At 37.8% G+C, this 22,176-nt stretch overlaps 5 protein-coding genes across 8 annotated transcripts; 2 read left to right on the forward strand and 3 right to left on the reverse strand.

Moving 5' to 3' along the window:
- Window positions 1–2: 2 nt before the first annotated feature.
- Window positions 3–1,815, forward strand: LOC117617133 (the record flags this gene model as incomplete). Its single annotated transcript, XM_034346403.1, has 7 exons — window positions 3–45; window positions 206–344; window positions 434–596; window positions 744–872; window positions 960–1,154; window positions 1,254–1,376; window positions 1,502–1,815. Coding segments are annotated over 7 exons (903 nt in total), but the record flags the coding sequence as incomplete, so codon positions are not given.
- A 290-nt stretch (window positions 1,816–2,105) lies between these two features.
- Window positions 2,106–5,176, reverse strand: LOC117616260 (probable WRKY transcription factor 3). The gene is made up of 4 exons (XM_034345511.1): window positions 4,510–5,176; window positions 3,341–4,026; window positions 3,087–3,242; window positions 2,106–2,664 (listed from the first exon to the last, which is right to left on the reverse strand). The coding sequence occupies exons 1-4, from the start codon at window positions 4,945–4,947 to the stop codon at window positions 2,391–2,393; spliced, it is 1,554 nt and encodes a 517-aa protein (XP_034201402.1). The 5' UTR covers window positions 4,948–5,176; the 3' UTR covers window positions 2,106–2,390.
- A 7,982-nt stretch (window positions 5,177–13,158) lies between these two features.
- On the forward strand, window positions 13,159–16,832 carry LOC117619058 (isopentenyl phosphate kinase-like). 4 transcript variants are annotated; one of them, XM_034348998.1, is made up of 12 exons: window positions 13,159–13,371; window positions 13,873–14,103; window positions 14,322–14,419; window positions 14,553–14,595; window positions 14,987–15,048; window positions 15,173–15,229; window positions 15,492–15,527; window positions 15,612–15,689; window positions 15,915–15,981; window positions 16,063–16,125; window positions 16,232–16,335; window positions 16,405–16,832. In XM_034348998.1, exons 1-12 carry the CDS (start codon window positions 13,290–13,292, stop codon window positions 16,435–16,437), a joined length of 954 nt encoding a protein of 317 aa, XP_034204889.1. In that variant the 5' UTR covers window positions 13,159–13,289; the 3' UTR covers window positions 16,438–16,832. The 4 variants fall into 4 exon arrangements, with proteins under 4 accessions (XP_034204889.1, XP_034204808.1, XP_034204968.1 ...); XM_034348917.1 differs by having other exon boundaries at window positions 16,415–16,832; XM_034349153.1 differs by having other exon boundaries at window positions 13,269–13,371; window positions 13,947–14,103; window positions 16,415–16,832.
- Window positions 16,833–17,170: 338 nt separating this feature from the next.
- On the reverse strand, window positions 17,171–19,296 carry LOC117614985 (eukaryotic translation initiation factor 5A-2). The gene is made up of 5 exons (XM_034343945.1): window positions 18,963–19,296; window positions 18,144–18,266; window positions 17,999–18,055; window positions 17,808–17,882; window positions 17,171–17,555 (listed from the first exon to the last, which is right to left on the reverse strand). The coding sequence occupies exons 1-5, from the start codon at window positions 19,083–19,085 to the stop codon at window positions 17,454–17,456; spliced, it is 480 nt and encodes a 159-aa protein (XP_034199836.1). The 5' UTR covers window positions 19,086–19,296; the 3' UTR covers window positions 17,171–17,453.
- Window positions 19,297–19,912: 616 nt separating this feature from the next.
- On the reverse strand, window positions 19,913–22,171 carry LOC117617141 (mitotic checkpoint protein BUB3.3-like; the record flags this gene model as incomplete). Its single annotated transcript, XM_034346413.1, has 9 exons — window positions 19,913–20,144; window positions 20,283–20,387; window positions 20,478–20,578; window positions 20,732–20,813; window positions 20,888–20,968; window positions 21,097–21,169; window positions 21,328–21,579; window positions 21,889–21,971; window positions 22,161–22,171. Coding segments are annotated over 8 exons (768 nt in total), but the record flags the coding sequence as incomplete, so codon positions are not given.
- Between the last annotated feature and the right edge of the window lie 5 nt (window positions 22,172–22,176).

Genomic DNA, 22,176 nt, shown 5'->3' on the forward strand with positions numbered 1-22,176 from the left:
TGCTTTCTTATAAGAGGAAATCCATCGACGAAAGTGAAAAGACCGGTGAGTACCTAATCTAAGTTTCTGCAGAATGTATATGGGTTTTGTGATTATGAGATAGCAATGTGATGCTGCATTTTATTATCCACTAACATTGCTTAAATATGAGTTTAAGCATACACACACACTGCTGCAATACTAAGTGTAACAAGTGTATGAACAGGTGCGTCTGATCATAAATACTTATTTCGCCCAAGAGCAGGACTTCGCATTCCTTGTTCAACCGATGAGAAGCCAAGTCCTGGATCCTGGTCTGCAGTTCCACCTTCAGTATTTAAGCTCCGTGGCGAGAATTATTTCAAGTATGCTAGTTGTTTGCCTGTTCCTTATTTTGTTTTTTTCTTGATCATTGATTTTGATGGTAAAAAAACATGAAAAATTTATTATGCAGAGATAAACAGAAGTACCCTGCTCCAAACTACAGCTCATACGTACCAATTGGTGTTGATTTGTTTATCTGCCCCCGAAAGAGAGATCATATTGCTCAGCATCTTGAGCTTCCTTCTGTAAAACCACATGACAAAGTTCCTTCCCTCCTGATTGTTAATATACAGGTTCTCTCTCCCTCTTTACCCCAAAATAGTTTGCTGTAGGCACAGTTTTGATAGTGTTGTAGTTGTAAAACTGAGGTGCAATTACATTGCATTCGTTGCTGTATATAGAAAACTTCTTGTGAATTGATTCTGGTGTTGTTGTTGCAGTTGCCTACTTATCCTACCACAATGTTCCTTGGTGATTGCGACGGGGAAGGCATGAGTCTTGTATTGTATTTTAAAGTGAATGAAAATTTTGACAAAGAGATATCTGCTCAGTTTCAAGACAGCATCAGGGTACTTCTTCATCAATTTGCCAATTTCCATATCTCTGATCAGGGTGCACAGAGTATGACTTTCTTTATGTTTTGTTTTCTGTTACAGAAATTTGTTGAGGACGAAACAGAAAAAGTAAAAGGGTTTGCAAAGGATTCCGTGGTTCCTTTCAGGGAAAGGCTAAAAATCATGGCTGGATTGGTCAATCCAGATGACCTCCAGTTGAGTTCTGCAGAAAGGAAGCTTCTATCTGCTTATAATGATAAGCCTGTGCTTTCCCGCCCTCAACACAATTTCTACAGGGTAAAAAGAAAACAATAGAAAAAGAACATATATTTCTTGTTCTCATATAAACTAAACCAGTGCTTTCAACTAACTGGACCTCTGCAATCTATTTGACAGGGACCTAATTACTTTGAGATTGACCTAGATATCCATAGGTTCAGCTACATATCCAGGAAAGGACTTGAATCATTCAGAGAGCGTTTGACCAACGGCGTGCTTGATTTGGGATTAACAATCCAGGTACATTCTTGATTTGGGATTAACAATCCAGGTACATTCAATATGAAACCCTTTTTTCTTTTTTTTTTGAGCTACCAGTTTTTACTTTTACACTGACTTGGGGTTTTCTTTGCTGGTTTTGGCAGGCACAAAAACAAGAGGAATTGCCAGAGCAAGTCTTGTGCTGCCTGCGCTTGAATAAGATGGAATTTGTGAACCATGGTCAAATACCTACGCTTGTAACTATGGATGACTGATTTGGACAGGCACCTGGATCCTGGAGGTTTGCATTTAAAAGCCTGTAATTTTCTGGCCAAAACACCAAACAAAAGGCATGTTTTGTAAACATTAGGTCACTGCGACCTATTCAATTCAATGGTGTAAACATGAGATCTGTAACCCACACCATCATAAATTGGTAACAAATCTTATAAACAAAAATGAGGACTTAAAAGTTATATGTGAGATTGCAGGTTGCTTATTTAGGTTTTGATAAAAGAAGAGATCAATGATCATGTTTCATAAACGGGTCAAGTTGTGGGTTGTGGTGATGAGAATTAACACGCCATTGATGCAGCAGCAATCATAAAAACTTGTAATAGAGGATTCTAATCACATAACTTTGCGCTCAAACTACCTATTAAATACTTTTCTACAAAGAAAGACTCTAAATCAAGAACAAAAAGAAATAGGCAAAGCCGAAAGTCGTAATAATTTCGGGGATTTTCAGTTCAAACACCTATGCAAATAATCATATAAAACAACATCACTCTTTCCATATACAAAAGAATGCACAGAAGTTGTAAAATTTTAATACAGTATGCTTGTTAATTAGTTTACATACAACAAAAATTTGACCTGACTTCTTCCTTTCTCCTTTGTACATTAGCAATTGCGTAATTGGGCCTTGGTCAAAACTACGGTCTGGAGTGAAAAACAGATTCAGACAAAGATCACATACAACTTTTGCCTGCTTCGTGGAAATTTCAAGTTCTCCGACTCTTGCTTGTTTTCCTGTTGAAACTCACACAGAAATCATGTTAGTTGTTCTTCTTTTAAGCGTAAACGTGCTATAGGCTGTTGGTCATTGTTTCTAAGATCCATCTTGTTAATCTTCTCTGTTCCTGCATTGACTGCTCTTAGATTTAAGGCATTGTTGTTGGCTGTGTAGTGGCTGCCAGTTTTAGAAGCTGGTACATCATGATTATGTTTTCCCTCATACGTTGTTATGACAGCTTTAGGATCTGTCGAGGCTCTCTCTACATGCTTACGGACATTGCAGGCAGGGAACGTGCATTTGTAATAGCTCCTGCAGAATGCAGCATGACAGATGAGGAACTTTTTTAACCAACCATGCACCAAAGGATATACTCCTTTTATTGAAAATGTTAGGCAACATAAAATTGACACAATCTTAACATCAAGACCAAAACAAGAGAATAGGCAATGAAAACTAGAAGGTTTTCAGCTCTCAAAATTCATTTTCCAGGATTTAAATCTATATGCTATTAGATTTGTAAACTGTTAATGACATGTATTGATATGGTAATGGATTTTTAAACATTTTATGCCATGTGAAGAACATAAAGCGATAGTTTTGTAGTCACATAAGAAAATCTAGTTCCGTTCTCAAAATCAAACTAAAGATCAGCACCAAACCTCCTTGAAAAAGTCCATTATATTCTAACAGTAAATATGACTAAGCTTAGAAATTAGGATAAGCAGTATTACCGCGGATAAGGGTTGCCTTTGACGACTTTCTGCCCATACTTGCGCCACCTATAGCCATCGTCTAAAAGATCGACTTCACTGGTTGTCTGCACTATGATTCTAGGCTCTGTCACAGTCCGATGTGAAGAAGCTGGCTCTGCCCTAACCTCTGTATTTCTGGAAAAATAAACGGAATGGTGCTAAGGATACAAGACAAACAGGGAACATTAACTAGACCACAAGTATGCATATCCATATCTACATAAAATATCTACCGTCTCTTTGGGTCAGGTTGATCTTCATCTTTTTCATCTACTCTGGTTTCAGCATCTCCTACTTCCTCACTGTCACTAGTCCCAGATAAATGATCATGTGTTGCTTGGCTAGATTCCTGACCCTTCTTAGATTTGTTCAAATGCCCACCATGAACTTGGGAAGCTAAGTCAGGATTCGCCTGAATGTTTCCAATCGGATTTCCAGAATCCTTTGCACGCTTGGACTGAGGACGTTCATGGTTGTGCTCACCCTTGTAAATAATCTCAGTTATTTGTCCATCAATTGAGCGCTCGACCTTCTTCTTAACAGGACAATTTGAATGCGTGCATTTGTAATAACTTCGAGGAAACTCACTGCCCTTCACCTGCTTCTGCCCATATTTCCGCCAATTGTATCCATCATCATTAGGCTTATCAACAGCAAACGAAGACGGTTGGGATCTCTGATCAGAATGGGAGATGTCAGATGATTCTTTTATAGCCACCCCAGAGTCAGCTGCTCCAGATGGCATCTCCTGGGGTGCTGTTGAATCGGAAGTAAAGGCTGGAAGCTGTGTCGAAGATGTGGCGGGCGCTGTCGATAAAGAAGATGAGTATTCAGTTGGGATATGGAAATAGGAAGAGGATTGTGCAGCCTGAGCTGTGACCTGTGCTAGGGCCTGCTGGTGTGTCATTCCAAAGGGTCCCTACATGATGCAAAAATCACAACCATAAGAAACCGATTCCAAGTAGCGTATCAAAGCAACAACAAAGCCCTAAGCAGATTGGTTTGAAGTAGCTTTATCCAATTTTCCTAAAAAAACAGTGAATCAATTCTAAGAACCCAGAACCATTGCCAGATTCCCCACTTCCCCGGCAGAAAAGAAAAAAAAGAGAAGAAAAAAAAGTTATTAAATTTAGAATCTTTAATCTGTACCTTAATTACAACTACTTGCCGCCATTTAAAACGGACTCAATCTACCGAAAATTTGCTACTTTCTTTTCTCGTCAGTTCTTTATAAACAAATAAAGTTACCATTTTTTCCAGAGTCCAGGCAGCAACTAAAGACAAGACATTGTACTCGGAAAAATCTAAACCGAAAAAAAAAAACGAAACTTTTCAAAAATCCCCAACTCTCAAATAAGCTAGCAGCCTAGCAACAAGAGGTAACGGTAAATGAGTTGAGTACCTGACCAGGCGAGAAGAGCCCCGGCGAGTCGAGCAAGCCCGGAGACGGGACCGAAAACATCGGCGACGGTCTGTTCTGCTTGAACCGGAACTCGGAGTTGTCGTCGCCGTCGGCGGAGCTTCGGTCTTCGAGCTGAGGGAAGCCAGGCGGCCTGGCCACCGGAGACATGGCTCCTGCGAGCAGCTGAGAGAAGGACTTGCAGTCTTCGCCGTCGGACAAGAAGCTGGAGACGAGCGTCATGGGCCCTGGGCTGAAGCCGAGGCCGAAACCCGGCCCACTATTGGCGCCGCCGGAGTTGAAGAGCGTCTCGAAAGAGGTGCGCGGAGGGAGGGTGATCGTAGGGCGCGGCGGAGGAGGAGGAGGAGGATCAGCTGATTTCAAGGGTGACGATGAAGTGGACGGCGGTGGGCCCGGTGGCTGCTCTTGGTTCTGAGCCATTTGATCGACAAGCCAAAGGCCAGAACTTTCAACTAACTCTTTCTCTCTGCCTTTTTTCTCTTTCTGTGTAGTTTTGTTTGCTTTGTCTGTCTGAGTGTCGATGCGGTTATTTTTGGCTCTGTGGATCTGAAATTCAGCAAAAAGTCCACGCCGCAGATACGAAAAAGCTCCCTCTGATTTTCCCTTTTATTTTCTGTTTTTGTCTTTTTTATTTATGGATTTGTTGTTTGGTGTAGGTGGCGGTAACTACCACTCCCTCCGTGCTCCGTCTTGGATGCGAAATGACGACAATGCCCCGAAGACTTTCCGTAAACTACGGGATTGCATTTCTTTTGTGTAGGGTATCAATCAATGATGTTCAAAACTTCCAAACCTTCCAAATGTAAAAGTTTTGAGAGCAGATTAGTAATAATAATAATAAATAAATAAAATTGAAAACGCAGTGATTTGCCTGAGAAGTAGTTTACTGGACATCCGGATTATGGTCCTATCAGCTATGGAACCCTCTCTCTCATGTGAGGTGGTGGACTTTTAAAATATTGGTTAACAATATCTTAATTTTGTATGCTATTAATAATGTTATTAATTGATAAAATTTGGTGGTATAAGGCTGGAAAGTGAAAATGTTACGGATGTTAGAACTCGAACTCAAGAATAATTATTCAAAATCACTACACTTGTGGAAATGCTATTTGGGATTGAAGCATACAATCTATTAGAATGCTAATTTAACTGGTAATAGGTGGAGAGCCTTAACACACACCTTTCATGTGGGTGTGAAATTTTTGCCTCTTTCCACATAAACAACTCATATTATTAAGTAACATGAGAGCACGTACTGCGATTGACTTATAATGGTAACAGTAAAAAGGAGAGTGGATGAATTGCATAGACTATTGGTTGGTACTAAAAATTAAAATCGTGGGAGGGGACTGGGCTAGTGGAGCGCTGTCTGTCATTGTTGTCTGTGTGCTGCAACAGTCGCCATCGCAAACTGCACAAACTGCACAAACTGAACAAGCTACATGCAGATGCATATATAGATACATACATAGATACGTACATGTAACATGTTACAAGTTGAGTTTAGAAAACTAAATTGTCGGTGTTCTCATGTCCAGCTGTAAGCCCTGGGCTTGTAGCTAACCTTGCCTGCTGTCCGTATTGTTTTGTTTATCAGAAAATCCAAAGGCCCAAAGCTCACAAAAAAATCCAACGCATTAAAAATAGTGGATAAAATTAATAAATCTGCGAGTGATATTTGTTATATATTATTCATCATCTGCAGACAACGTGCGTTCTTATATTTCTATATATATATATTGATATGCTGCTACAACAGGATGAGATCGTGGCCGCACATATTCTGCCAGGAATTGTTGTCCAGATGAAGGAAGAACCACCTACCTCCTCTGTGTACTATAAGTAACTCAACGTGTTCATTATGAACATATACAATCACAATCACATCCCAATTCCCAGAAGGGTCCTTTTCACCTATTTATTACTTTAAAACCCACTGGTTTTACTTTTAGACGAAAAGACTTTTGGTTCCTATAGTTTGACATTTCAATCACTTTGGATCTTGTAGTTTCAATTCCGCTAATTTTGCCGTAGTTTCATATTTATAGCAATTTAAGGACAATCCTAATTTCAGTCAAAATATTTTTAACTTTTGTTATCTATTCAAGGGTATTTTGGTCCAAACTTGCATCTTCTCCCCAACAAGCCAATACTCAAGAACAGTATCACCCAACCCCAAGTAGCCACCACACCCCTGTGACTAACTGCCACCACAGCCTCCCAAGGCCGCCCCAACCCCATGATATCATGGACTCGTAGATATATCTGTATTTAACAATTTGTGCAAGAAAAGTAGTGAATGTTAAAATAAATAAATAAAACAACAAGAACACAATCAACAATTGAACAAAAACCTAAGGAGCCCAAAACATAATTGGGCTAAAATCAGAGGGGCAACTGGTCTCCACAGCCTCCACCAAAAGTCCCACTTCCAATCTCTCCTCAATTTGCCCTCTCTCTCCCAACTCGATCTTGTACTTATTGCTTGGAGACATTAGTCGGTCTTTGGGCAACTATTGGAACATAGCTCTCGACTTGCTAGCTTATGCCTTGTGCATTTTTTGGGGTTGGGGCAGCCTTGGGAGGCTGTGTTGGCGTTTAGTTATAGGGTGTGGTGGTTGGCTAGGGTTGGGTGGGGACTGCTTGTGACTATTGACGTGTTGGGGGAGGGGATGCAGGTTTGGACCAAAATACCCTAAATAGATAACAAAAGTTAGAATAATTTTATGGAAATTAGAATGGTCCTTAAATTGCTACAATTATGAAACTACAATGACAAAATTGACGGAATTGAAACTACAATGTCAAAAGTGGTTGAAGTGCCAAACTATATGGACCAAAAGTGATTTTTGGCCTTACTTTTAATCCTAACCTAAATTTGATCGGAAAAACTATACCTATTTAATTGTGCGTATTTAATTACCGAAAATTCATTAAGTACACTAAATATTTCTTTTCTTTTTTGGTCAAAGTTGCTGGAAAATTTTATTAGAAACAAATAGAAAGGTTTACACCTGCAGCAAAAAATATTAAAAAGTCATTCAGTTCCAACATAATCCCAAACATGAGTAAAGGCCAGTTTGGCATTGCTGTGCTGTGAAAATAATCACTGTCAGATTTGCTGTGAGAGAAATCAGCTGTGAGATAAAGCAGTTTGGCGTTTGGTAAAATTTTTGTTAAAAATATTGTTGGTATTGATTTTATGCATAATCAGAAAATGATTGCCATATAATCATTAAACCCAGCGCCTCTTCGAAACTGATTCCTGAATAATCAGAAAATGAAAGCACCTCATTAGCTGCTTTCCTTTATAGCTTTCTCTCACAGCAATTTTTAATAATAAGTGATTTTCTCACAGTTTACCAAACGGGTTGGACTTCTAAAAATTTTTAAAAAATCACTTATTACCCTAAATAAGCAATGCCAAACGGACACTTAATATTGAATGTTGTTAAACGAATCCTAAAATTGACTAAATAAACCTTATTTAATTACCAAAATACTCCTAATATACTCTAATACAATATATCAGAGTCATCATTCCTCCATAAATGTCCAATATTCTAATATTTTACAAAAATAATTTATTCAGAAAAAGTCGGACCAAGTGGTTTCCAGATTTGCAAATTCCACAACACGAGGAACACATTAAACGAAATTTTTTCTCCATTAATATACTCAACATCGTTATAAAACGACTCCATGGCCACAAGCAAAACATAATCATCATAGTTTTCTACAACACAAAATCAGACCTTGGGGGTAATCCAACCCTCTTCTACACGGATCAATGGAAGAAAACCAACAGTCATTCTGTTATATCTAACTTATATGTGATGCAAGAATGTAATTCACATAGAGAAATAATCTAATTCACTTCAGTCAAAATGGTCTCTTTCAGTAAATTATCAGAGATGCATAAATTTTCCAATTCTAAGCTGACTCTTACTTTCTCACTGTTCAGCAAGATACACATAGAAAGCCATAGCCTCTGCCTCAAAATTTGGACCAACCACATTCAGATAAAGCAACAACTAATTTAATAGCTTTAAGCTCTAACATACTGAAAATGATCATTACCCAAGAAATAAAAAATCAAAACAAAAGGTCTGATCATAGAAGAACACATTCGCAGTTCATAGTAAATTAGTAGTGAAAATAAAAGTAATAGCAAAAAATTGCTACTTTTGATTAGGGTTGAATGTGTGGAGTAAATGTCTATTTATTAAAATTACACTTATTTCATAATTCAATATATCCTTTTTGATCATTTTATATTAGGATAAATTAGTAATTCAATAAATAGTTTGATAGTAAGATGTAACCGATTAATTTTAGAGTTCGTTTAACAACACTCATAATATTTACTAAAACAAGTTATGTGGCACCCAACTAACATATAATTGACTAACTATAACTAAATTTACGACCAACACTAATTAAATGTTAAGATGCACTTTGTACTCTAATTCTTGATAAATGGAAGATCCATTATTGGGTTTTTTTTTTTGGTTTAGATGTGAGAAGCACATTCTTGTGAAATTATTATTAAATGGCAAACACCTCTCTCATTGTTTTTGCGCAAATGATTAATATAGTTGTGAGATTACAGGATATTGGCGCTATTGGTTTTTGGTCAAATGGCATCAATTTGATCCATCCTTTTTTTTTTTTTTTTATAATACACGCGATAGTTTAAACTATAAAGGTAAATAGGGTTTCTCATACACACATAAAGATGCCCTAGTCACCTTCTCTCTAGCCTCATTTATGGTTGCAAAGACTTGCTATTGCGGAACTAGAACCAGGGGCATTTCTGTGCATAGGGCAGGTTGGGTGTCGTCCAGCCCAAATTTTTTCAACAAAAAAACCCTTACATATGTTATAACATATTTTCTTATTTTGGGTGGGCAACCACATCTTCTCATTCTCATTATCAACAAGAAGTATTTTTCTCATTCTCATTGCATTTACTTGTGGTTTTTATTTTTTTATTTTTTGTTATACTTTTATTTATGTATAGAAATGCATTTGAGGATAACGCTCATTATGTCTCCATGACTAGGTGTATCTTTTTATGTTTATTAATATGACTAGGTGTTTTTATTTTATTTTATGTCTATTAATGAAATTCACTCGTATCGTTGCATTTAGTATGTAAATTTTGCCTATATGACTTTCGATCCTAAATCCGCCACTGACCGAGACTGTTCCTAATAGGATCCGCCCCGAATTCCTCTCAACCCGGGATGAATCTAGTGGTATTTCCGGCATCATACCGATACCAGGCCCACTTACTAGAGACAAGAGACTTTCTGCCGAAAATTCGGTAGAGCCTTCCTTGAAAAATGGACTTGTAACAAATTTCTCAACCTGTTAAAAACACAATTTATAACTCCAACTGGTAGCATGCAATAGAAAGATTCAAATAGTGTACATAGATGGCCTCCAGCCTCACAAATCAAACCCTAGTACGGGCAATAATAGAGAATATCTAGAGAATTTAGCTTAGAAATGAAAATGAAGTTCAACAGGAGAGAAACGAATAAAAGAGTCCTACGAAAGTTCGGGGTTCGGAAGCTCGTAACTCGGCTCTGCTGCTCAGTTCAGTCAACTACTGGCTGGGGGGCGCAAAACATAAAAGTGTGAGTGGATGAAAACAAGTTTAGTTCACAATTGAAACCAACATAGTATAACCCCACCGTTTAGAAAATGATGCTGAAATCATATGCATTCAAAACCGAAATAGCCATATATGTATAAATAGTTGAATCAAAACCATAATGAAGTCCGAAATCCCATAAAGGTACTTTGTTTTTCAACCCAATCAAGCCATTTCAATATACTCGAACCATTCTCTCGAGACGCATGCCCGTTGGAATAGCGAGCAAGAAAGTATCCTCACCGATAGATAATAATGAATGAATAGTTATATATATATATGTATAAAATGTGTAATATATACAAATATATAAATAAATATATAGGTATAACAGCACCTAGTTTGTACCGGGGAAACAATCCAACCGGGGGATTATTTGACTAGTTCACATGGAAGAATCCTCAATTGACCATGTAGCTAGGGAACGAGCCATCCAACTGGGACTAAGCTCACCAGCACATACAGCAGAATCCTTAATACTTGTACGCCTGTGACAAGTCCTACACGTGCAGACTAACCCCGCTAAAATTCTACGAAACACCTCGTCAAAGGTGCCATGGTTCCAACATATCCAAGTATCTCAACATTCCAAATCCAAAGTTCCAAATTCGGAGAGGTACATAGGGTAGTGCTTATAGCACTTCAAACTGACATAACTATAATCCACTCTCTTTTCACAATCTCAAACTAACATCCCACGTACCCCACACATAATCAATCATAATATAGAAATTCTCAAAATTCACATATATAAACTCAAGATACTCAAATATGCCAAAACCCGAATATAATGCAATATTTTACGAAAATATTAAATTTCACAATTGAATATATAATATATTCAATAAACCATTAAATCAAAATATGCATAATTTTTCCATCATAAAACAATGTTTATTATTTGAAAACAAAGTTCACTCACAAGTAGTCCCATGCTGCTTGACCCTGAGAGGATCCCGCCTACTGTGTGTGAGTAGCCGGAGTACATATTTCAGAATATGAGTACGAGATTAATATAAAACGCTTCAAATGGGAACTTTAAACTAAAATCCTAGTTTTTCGGGTTTCAAGTAAGTGCACGAGGAACGAGACATTCCTGAATTCCAACTATGTGTTTCGGATGATGGGATAGCCTCGGAAGACGATTGGTCAACCGAGCGATCAAATTTTTCAAATTGGGTCAACCGGGCCCATAAGGCCAACGACCTCCGATTTTCGATCCGGAAGTTCCTATGGATTTCACAAGGTTTAGAATACATGTCCTACAAGTTTGGTATGAATCGAACGGTCGGATAGGTCACGATCGCACGATCAGACGGTTATCGTTTAACGCAAATTTTAAGTTACCGAATCCGAACATCCGGGGCTCCGATTCACGATCCGCGAAATCCTACACGATCCTAGGGATGCCTAGATCAACAAATATGAAATTGAAGTCGATCCAATAGTCCGAACATGCGAACTCGGATAACGCATAATATGTGATATCTGATTGACGGTCAAACGATAACCAAATTCAAATCCAAGCATACCTTCATGCTCGGGACGACATGAGGATTATTTTGGGACCAAGAAGGACAACAAAACAGTACCCACGCGCAGCCACAAGCGTCGGCAGTGTGTGGGTGTCCAAAGTGATTTCGGCAATCGGAAAATCTCCAAATCGTCTGTCAAGACTTATACCTACATGATCAGGACATTGAGTGGAGCAACTTTTGTTCTTGGACCTACCCCAAAGAGTGGCTAGAAGTGGTCGGAATCGAGGGCCGAAACCGGCCAAAACTTCTATCACTTGTTTGACGACCAAAACGCAGAAATTGATCCTAAATAACCCAACTAGCAGCTAGATCACATTGAGAGGATGGAAAAGCATACTTGGATTGCAAGATTTGGTTGCTGAAAACGTCCGAACGAGCTTCGTGAAATATCTCATGAAAACCGGCCGGATTTTCGTGTTTTCCAGTGAATGCCGGCAGTTCCAACGACAAGGGAAAGGCATGATGGAGAGAGAGGGAGGTGGCGGTTCCAACTGTACCGGCCTTGTGGCCAATGATGCATTGTGGTGGCAGCGGCAGCTCAAAGAGCCAATCAGCTGAATTTTCTGATTTTTATCAAACCTTTTTTGAAAAATTTACGATTTTGCCACTGTGTCTATTTTGATCGTAATTTCTTCGTTACAACTCCGATTTGAGCCCACTACGTGTCTACGGACTTATCTCAGCACGATCTACGAAATAGTACCAGTCATTTCCCCAAAATCCTTTTGAATTATAAAGTAACCAAATTACACCTACTCCCGATGGCAAAATTGGAATTTCTGGATGGATAATTAAATTAGGGTCGGGGTGTTACAGTTCCATTTCTCATATTTATAGAGAACAAAACAATGTTACTGACCATATGGCTCATATGGGTCAAAATTTCAATTTGGGTTATCATGTTGTTGATCTTCCTCTCCTTCTATTATAAGCCTCTTGGCAAATGATTTTGTTAGGATTACCACTGCTAGGCTTGTCCCATTGTAGTTTTTTTATTTTTTATTTTTTATTTTTTGGTTTTCCTTGGGCTTCAACTTTCAATGTAACAAAAAAAAAAAAAAAAAAAAAAAAAGGTCATTTGGATTCAAACAGGAGATCACAATTCTGCAAGTCAAGGCGACTAGACCATGTTGGCATTTGACCCATCAACTTAATACAGGTCTAAAACTGTAATGCGGCCTTACAATTATCAATTAAAGTTGAGAACTTTTTTTAGCTAATTGGGAAATAAGTTGTCCACAAAAAAACTCACTTTAGGAAAAAACCAAAACTTTTCCGAAGAAGATAGAAAAATCCATCAACTTTCAAACCAAAAACATGCAAATGTAAAGAATTCTTTAGATAATCCAAAAATAAGTAAGGACATTTTTGTCCATTTAAATTTCTTTTAAAAATATCTCTCTCTTTTGTCATTTTCCAAAATGTCCCAAGAAAATAACCTCGGAGGAACTTTGTTTTGAGCTCTGACTCCATTGACCGCGTGCGAATCTGCTGCACCTTAAACTTCACAGAGAAAAGAAAAGCCCAGAGCTTTAGATCAATAACCCAGACATTGCAAAATGGAGGTGAGCAACACAAAGCAGCAGCACCAAAGCGCTTCTATCAGTCTCACGAAACCAGTTCGTTGCATTGTCAAACTCGGTCTGGTTCTTTACCCCCCTTATTTTTATTTAATCTTATTTTGTTCCCTTTGGTAGAATTTAATCGCCACAACACTAGAACTTAATCAGTTTGTGAAGCCTTTATAGACCCTCATTTATAGTTTTTTTTTCTTCTTCTGACCCAGAAAACTAATTGCCCAAATAAAGAAGGTCTATAAAAGTCAATTTGGGATACTTGATTAATGGGCAGCTGATAAATTTTAATCCCATCTTGTGTTTATTTACTGCTTCAATAATGGAACTTTTAATGGAATCAATATAAATTGAGGAAACACATTTCGTTTTGAATTTGGGCGAATCTTATGTTATGTCACTTGTCACTAAAGAAGCTAATATGGATGAATGGTTGTTTTGTTCATCATAGTAATATATGTGACATATATTTTACTTTAAGAATATGAAAGTTACACAAGAGGTGTTGCAAAGGATTTGTTCATATAGTTTCTATAGGTTGTTACAATAAGATTTTTATATAGTGTAGGAGGTGCAGCAATTACTTGCAAGAATGAATTAGAGACCATAAATGAAGAAAATCTGAAGACAGTTTCCTCGCAGCTGAGGCAATCAATGACCACGGGGTTGAATTCTGGGGAGGTTCTTGGGATGGATTGGAGCAAGCAACCTGGAGAATCAGAAATTTCATCTACCCTAAGTGATTTTGAAGATCAGCCAGTTGTGGATTCCAGCCCTTTTATAGTTGTTCATGGAGCAGGTTAGATGCTTGTCTTAATTCATGAATGGGAACTTGGTTAGATTGAACTGTGAAAAATATTGTACGGATAAATGGTAAATCTTGGCCATTTGTTTCCTACAATTTGTACCACAATGGAAACATCAGTATAAGTACATTGCATCTCTGCAGAACTCAATCTTCTATGTAGTCTTTTCAACCAGTTCTAAAGATATTTGTGTCTACAATGGTGGCTTCAGGTTCTTTTGGGCATTTTCAAGCTAGTAAATCTGGGGTCCATAAAGGTGGACTGTACCAACCCCTTGTGAAGGCTGGTTTTGTTGCCACACGCATCTCTGTAAGATATGCCGCCTTGTTGAATTCTTTTATGTTCATTGAGTCTTTATCACAACTATAAATTTTTCTTTAAGTTCACTTTCGTCTCTTGCAGATTATTTCCATGTGTATCATGTTTACTTCAATTATTTCAGGTTACAAAGCTCAATCTTGAAATTGTTAGAGCGCTAGCTAGGGGTACTGATCTACCTATTTCAATCCAACTTCAGAGAAAATTTTCATTCTATCTCTATCTATATACCTTTTTCACATCTTATATTCCGTGCAAGGGTTTAGGGTTTATACTGATTTTCTCAGTTTTAGGCTAACAATGTCTCTTATGTATCAGATACTATGAGCTAAATGTTGAAGAAAATTAGTTATTTAATCGATTCTTTAGTTAAGTTGGCTGATCAGTATTTGTACGCAGCTTGCTCAGGAATGCTACAAACATTGTTTTATCTATTTTGTGTGGCTCTCAAAGCTGCATGAAACTGTCATTTCCCAATCCTGATTTCATGGTTGCTATTTATCTGCTTAACTGGACCATACTTTCACTCTCATGAGTTTTGTTGTGCTTTCCTTTCAGAGGGTATTCCTTCCATAGGAATGTCTCCATTTTCATGTGGATGGTCAACCCGTGAAAGAAATGTCAGTAGCTTGATTACACTTAAGCTTTGGTCCTGAAGTTATTTAACGGTCCATTTCCTTTTTATTAATTATTTGGGCGAGTAACTAATTTTCTTTTTCTAACTTAAGTTTCCTGTTTCTGCAGATAGCTTCAGCTGATTTATCTGCAGTGGCTAAGGCTATTGAATCTGGTTTAGTACCTGTAAGTTTGTATTCTTTAATTGACAATGATAATTTCAAGGCTCAGTATTACTACCATTCATCCTGTCATTTCTATTTTCCTGTTTTGAACTTTCTTTTTTGAACTTTTTTTTAAACAGAAATATTGCCTGGTTGGCATTAAGAATACAAATAGTTTGATTGGATATGTTTTGTGTTATGTTTGATGTATGCTTAATGTTGGTTTCTACTTTTCTTCTCTCATGTTTGCTTGTTACTAATCTTGATTGTTACATGTTTCCCAGGTTTTGCATGGAGATGCCGTGCTCGATGACTTACTGGTTTGGTCTCTCTTACAGAAATGCACTAGCTTATTGCTTTAATGAACTTGTACTGATACCTTGTTAATGGATTCTACTAATCAGGACTGTACCATCTTGAGTGGAGATGCCATCATCAGTCATCTTGCAGCCCACTTGAAGCCTGAATACGTTGTTTTTCTCGTATCCACCATGTCTGAATGGAAAATTTTCATGCATTTATTTTTTGGGAATTGACATCTGAATACAATCCATAACTTGATAGTTGATATAGATGTCTTGGGAGTTAAATCAACCTAAAAGAATCTTTTTCTGGTGAAACTTTATCTCGAACTGTTCTAGTAAGTAGTAAATTATCATCTGATACGAGTGGATAAATGTTTGTTTTCATATTAATGAGGTCTTAAGACTGATGTTTTGGGAGTTTATGATCGTCCACCATCAGATCCAAATGCAGTACTCTTGAGAGAAATTGGTAAGGAATGGATTTGTGCATGAATGAAATTTTGTGTTGATTTGTCAAATTGCGATGGCTCATCCAAAGTTTCAACTGCAGCTGTGGCTAAAGATGGGAGCTGGTCGATCGAGAAGCCAACATTTCAGAACAAGAACAAGCAAGGTGAGCAAGATTGCTGCAGTTTTAACATCACAATAACTGAAGGGGTCCTTTGTAGCAGTGTTTGTCTAAATGGTGTACATATTGATGGTGGTTGTCATGTCGACAGTTGAAACAAGTGTAGCAGCCCATGATACAACCGGTGGAATGCTGACCAAGATATCTGAAGCTGCAGCGATTGCGAAACTCGGAATTGATGTATATATTGTAAAGGTAAATATTTAATCCTTCCCTCAATTTCCACCCCTTCCACTCCTACTACGTGTAACCTGAGATATTTAGCTGGGTACAGGCAGCTACGAGCCATGCATTTAAGGCCTTTAGTGGAGAATTGAAAGGCAACCTTCCTGAAGACTGGCTTGGAACTGCGATCCGGTTTTCCAATAAATGAATTACAATCGATCTAACAGAGGAGGCAGAGATATGGAGAGGGGGAGCAACGAAATGGGAATATGGAAGTTTTTCTCCTCACAGAGGTTTTGAAAGGCAGCATTTGGAAAAGACCAATAAGGGCATCTGGAGAAGACGTAAACAAACAGGATGAATTGTCACAACACAAGATCAGAAGGCTGATTGTTAGACATTAGAATAAACTTATCATGTTCTACAACGGCCGTGAAACTCATTTTTTATGCGAGAAAATATGTACGGATAGAAAACGCATTATTGTTGTTATTAACATATGGTTAACAACTATGGCTCCTTAGTCATTTAGCCGACTCTCAAACAATTGGACAAGTATCCCAATCAGAGAGTTGAACACCGCACTCGGGGTTGTGCCGTATACGATCAAAGAACGGCCCGACTCATAACAAAGTACAGAAACACAATGACCATAGTCGAATTTTCCAGTTTTGATTTTGGGGAAATTGGATAGCAAACGACAGAAAAAACCTTTAACGTTACCGAAGGCAAGCAAGAGAGCACGAACATATTCGACTTCGAAGTTGATACACTGGTTTATTATAAAGAGCCGAAATATTCAAGTAACAATTCATGCGAAACCAATAGCACAAGGTGATGCGAAATCCAGAAAGAAATGATCCAGTGCGGGCAAAAACCAAACCATGAAATTGCAAGTCTAAAACAAGTAAAGGTACTATACAGTCTCCAATATAACTCACCAATACCATGAAATTGGGCATGGTTCTTCAGACAGTAAACAGAACAAAAATATTGATAATGACAAGCTAATTAATGGCAACATCCACTTATAAGCCAAGGCCACCTCTAATCAAGAAAAGCTCCTGAATGGTGACCTCCAAACATACTATTAACCGTCCCAGTTTCAATTTGAAAACTAAAAGTGCTCCAGAAGAACCATAGCGTGACTATTTTGGACCAATGTCCTTGAGAGCACAAATCTGCTCCTCTCCCATAGCAGACATGACAGAAACAACCAGATCCTTCCCCTCACCAAAGCCATCCTTGATCTGCATCACATCCCAGGAAATACAATACCAATTAAGACAATAAACAACAGGAAACAGAATCAGAAAGGAAGCTTATAAAAGAAAGGGAGAGTTTTTTTTAATAGAACATGGTGCTCTACTTACCCAAAAATGTGTGAACATAATAATGACCACATGCAGATAAATTATTATGTTCACACTACATGAGAAATTCAATCAACCACTACATAAATAACTCATACAGCACATAGTCCATATTACAAAATCACTAACCTGCGTAAGCAGACTGTCATCGGTTGGAAGCCTCAGGTCATCCTTGGTGTTACCATTCTCAGTCAGCAGACTCACCTTTAGCAAGCAGCAGAAAAATGATGAAGTCAGGTTAAACCCTTATAACATAGCATGAGTATGCAATAACTAGAAAGCATTTTTATTTATAAGAACTATGGAAAGTGTGAACTTACAAATCCATCCTCAGAGATATCAATCAGCTGGTAGTCAGTACGGTTGACATGGGGAACCTATGACACAAACATAAAGACATTGATATACCCAAAAAAGAAGAAGATATTCTTGAATGATTAGACAAAATACTAAAGAGGTTCGTACATCACAATTGTGGGACGAGGGAACAATATCCTCAAGCTTCTTGGCGGTGAAGATATCAATACCAACAAAGTGACACTTGGCATGTCCGTGTTTTCCAGTCTTGGAAGTGGAAACCTCCACAACCTGTTACAAAAAAGAGAAAAAAGAAAGCAAACCAACAAACACTCCCCTAGTTAGGTGCGCATCTATGTTTACAAATTCGCAAGTATGACAACGAGGAGGAACTGCATATAATAAGCAATTCACAAATAAATTCTCAGCAAGGCCACAGACAGCTACGAAAAAATTAGCAGAAAGTTAACATATTATTCAGATAGAGCAGTGAATTGATATGTACATGTATACATAAAGAGGTTGAAGGTCTTCAGATCGAAGCATACACATCACGAACCCATAATTAATTTTTTTCAGCTTACAAAACTCACAATTAATTTCAGTCACATGCAGATGGTTATTATTAGAACGGTAAATCTGAATCATAAAGTGTGGAAGGACCTCACATTAACTACATCAAAATTACAGAATTTCATATGCGATCGATCAGCTAAACACTACCTAATCTGTCGGGAAAAAGAAAATCGAAAACAAAAAAAAATCCTAACAAAAATCAAATCCGATCTCGATGAATCTTTTCCACAGATTGACTAGAAGAACAACCAGCTTGATCGTGCCCAATTATACCATATCATAACTACCAATAGAAAGAACACTCTACAGAACGAAACAGTGATCGAATAAAAGTAGGAGAAGATCTATAAGCAAAGTCCTAAACGGCATTCAGATCGGAAGAGAATCGGCGAGAAAACGAAGAGATCGAACCTTGCAGGGCCTGCCCTTGATGACAATGTAACCGTTCTTGCGGATGGTGCCAGCTTGCTGAGGATAGGTCTTGGAAGCTCCGGCGTCAGCCTTGGATTCGAAGTGGTGCTCCTCGTCCGACATGGCTAGTTCTGAGCGCTGAGAGAGACAGAGAAGGAGTGAAGAGAGGATCAAGGGAGAGACGAGAAGCGGAAGAGAGGGATTTGGGAAAGTGGGTATTTATATTATAGGAAGGGTGGATTATTAAGGAAATTGGAAGAGAGGAAAGAGCACTCTAGGGTTTCTGGATCAAGCAATTTTATTATATTCTTCGGGTTATGGAAAGGGGGTGAGGGTCGCTGTCCACCGTTGGATTGCTTGACTCTTCACGGACGGATCTGATTAGAATATCGTTAGTTAGCGTTATGTTGACGCTCGAATGGTAAATGGGCACGTGGGCTGCTCATCCATAAAGAGACTGTAGATTCAGATATTTTTTTATGCAATATGCCGCACAACTTCTATTTTCGATTTTTTTTTTCTTTTTTTAGTTGCTCTTTTCTTTTGGGCTCTCCTAATCATGGGCTATGCAGTAGTGAAACTGAAAAATAAACCCATTTATGGTGTAGTTTCATTGCTTCCATTTTGAGTTATCAAAACGAAAAAAAAAAAGAAGAAAAAAATTTCGTACTTTCTTGACTTCAATAAACATAATTCTTATTGAATTCACAACATAAATGAACTTATGAATAACATAATCATTTTACAGGAAGTAATTTTGCGCAGCTCGAGCTAAATAAGCAAGGAATTTGTAGCTTAAATGGTTAAGAGCAGTTACCCCTACATCCAAGGTCCTATGCTCAAATGCCCTCCTCCCCAATATCGCTTGTATATTTAATTAAAAGAACTTGAGTCAAATGGCTTCACAGATTTGCAGGCTAATGTGGAAGGTTCACATTAATACAAACAAATAAACAAGCATGCTTCATACAACCAGTAGAGCAAAACCCATGAAAGTAGTTTCTGTCTAGAAGAACATTACAAAAGTTAACACCATTCTACAACAGGTGCAGTTCCTAAAATTCTAGATTTTGCAGCTGACTATTCATCCAATTTCGGTGGGTATAGCATTCCCTTCATGTTCAGGAAGGGCAACACTTAATATACAAGGACGCCACGAGCATCATAACTTTACACATGATCCTGAAATTTGGGCAAATTTTGAGTACATTTAGTTAGTCCAAAGGCTTTGATTCCATAGTCCAAGATATCAGAAGTGAGTTTGGCTCATCCTAGATTAAACATCAGCATCCAACCTATTGAGTACCTGTAGATCTTTACCTTCATTTGACTGTGTACAATTATCTTCTACTTGAACTTCCAACAGATACAGATCTCATGTTGTCATTGTCAACTTCATGTATGAATACCAAAGGAGGCTCTTCTCTGACAAATGGAATCACACATGAGAAATATAGAACGCTGACAGTAATAAAGGACACAGAAAAAGTGAATCACAGTGCAAAATTTACTAACATTTCATTAGCTTCTTGATATGTGTAGCTTGATGCGACAGCCAGAAGTTGTCCCTTGTGATTGTACGATAAGGATGCCACACTGTTTGGGTTTCTAGGCAACTGAAAATATGTGGAGGTTACAGAAGCAAATAGAAAATAGTAAGGCCTGAGCACACTTCAACAATTAAATCAACTATGTCAAGCAATTAAGGCAAAATACATTCACTTTGATAGGAGAATAAGCAAAATCCACGCAAATTTAGTGAAAAATACCTGAAACAGCCTCCTTTTGCTTGTAGCATCCCATGCGGTAACATAACCCTCATTGTCACCAGTAACAAAGGCACCGTAGATGCTAGATCAGACACATCAAATAAAAAGTAAGTTTTCATTATGGAAGTTGGTTAAAGCAGATAGAGTTACACATACATCGGATTGAATACAATGTCATTCACCGACACCAGATGATATTTGCTGTCAGTTGACTTTGGATGACACCGGAACATATATCTGAGACAAACGTTAGAGCATCTGTGAGAAAATTCATGACAGAGTGTGACTCAAGCCCAAAAGAATAAATATTGCATATCATGGCAGGCTTGGGCATGCTAATAATAACATAGACTCTGAGAATTGACCTGATGTCATCTGAATTCGATGGGCTGGAAATCTCCAATGCTACACGTCCATCTACTGAGCCAACTGCAAACCCTGCAAAGACAATTCAAAGACTTGTATAAAATACAAGTTGTGATTTGTAATGCTAAATCAACAAGTGGACATAGAGTCAATATAAAGAATTTAATTCAAGCAAACATTTGGTAGGATGTTCTAATGAGCTACTGCTACTTGAAGTATTGTAATAGTACCTTTAGCATACGGAATTGAACTAACACATACAATCTGAACACCCATATGCGAATCTTTTGATTGAAATGGTTTTTCTAGCCTGCGCAAATCATATACATATATTGATGCTCCAACGGCTACCATCATATCAAAGCCTGAGAGTGACATGGACATCACCTCTGAATCCATATTTCTTACACACGCAATACCCTTCGGCGTACGTGTGTCCCATGACAATATCTTCTTATCCAAACCAGCAGTGATTACTTGGCCTACAACAATTTTAAGAGAAAACTTGATAACAATTATGTTCGGTACTATAAAGAATAAACTAGAAATGCAGTTATGGTAATCCCTAGCTTTATGAAATTTTATGCAGAAGATTTATATACAAATACTATCAAAACTTTCATTATCCTTGTTAATTCTATCACCTAACAAAAAAGTAACTTCACTTTTTCCCTAGCATCTACAGAAAATTTGAAAACAGAAACCAACACTTGTGTAAAGTTTAAAGGCTATATTTAGAAGGTAAATAAGAATCCAATAACAATGAGAATAAAATAGTACTGGTAGCTTACAGGTTTCATCAGAATATCCAACACACGTTGATGTGTCATCATGATTTCCAATTGAATCATGAATTCCAGAATGCAAGTCATACCTTGAACACATGAAACACAAAATCCCAGAAAATTCAAATGTTAGAAGAAAACATAAGAAACTCAGAACAGTCCCAGACATTAGAACCAGCTTAAGATTAAATACCTCTCAGAAAATTATTATTACCCCTGAATTAAAACTGCAAATTACAACATCAAGGATGTGATTAAAGTTCATTTCAATCGCATACCTTCTAATGAAGCCAT

This window comes from Prunus dulcis, chromosome 1, assembly GCF_902201215.1.
Source record: "Prunus dulcis chromosome 1, ALMONDv2, whole genome shotgun sequence".
Taxonomy (NCBI): Eukaryota; Viridiplantae; Streptophyta; class Magnoliopsida; order Rosales; family Rosaceae; genus Prunus; species Prunus dulcis.

Excerpts from the sequence above, each read along its gene's own strand:
- LOC117619058 (XM_034348917.1), top strand. The coding sequence starts at position 13,290 with ATGGAGGTGAGCAACACAAAGCAGCAGCACCAAAGCGCTTCTATCAGT. Across the intron at positions 14,420-14,552 it reads TTGTTGCCACACGCATCTCT|GTTACAAAGCTCAATCTTGA; the intron begins GTAAGATATGCC and ends CAATTATTTCAG. Across the intron at positions 16,126-16,231 it reads TCAGAACAAGAACAAGCAAG|TTGAAACAAGTGTAGCAGCC; the intron begins GTGAGCAAGATT and ends TCATGTCGACAG.
- LOC117616260 (XM_034345511.1), bottom strand. The coding sequence starts at position 4,947 with ATGGCTCAGAACCAAGAGCAGCCACCGGGCCCACCGCCGTCCACTTCA. Across the intron at positions 4,027-4,509 it reads GGCTCTTCTCGCCTGGTCAG|GGACCCTTTGGAATGACACA; the intron begins GTACTCAACTCA and ends TGCATCATGTAG. Across the intron at positions 2,665-3,086 it reads AAAGGCAACCCTTATCCGCG|GAGCTATTACAAATGCACGT; the intron begins GTAATACTGCTT and ends TGCATTCTGCAG.
- LOC117614985 (XM_034343945.1), bottom strand. The coding sequence starts at position 19,085 with ATGTCGGACGAGGAGCACCACTTCGAATCCAAGGCTGACGCCGGAGCT. Across the intron at positions 18,267-18,962 it reads TCAAGGGCAGGCCCTGCAAG|GTTGTGGAGGTTTCCACTTC; the intron begins GTTCGATCTCTT and ends TTTTTGTAACAG. Across the intron at positions 18,056-18,143 it reads CCTCGTCCCACAATTGTGAT|GTTCCCCATGTCAACCGTAC; the intron begins GTACGAACCTCT and ends TTTGTGTCATAG.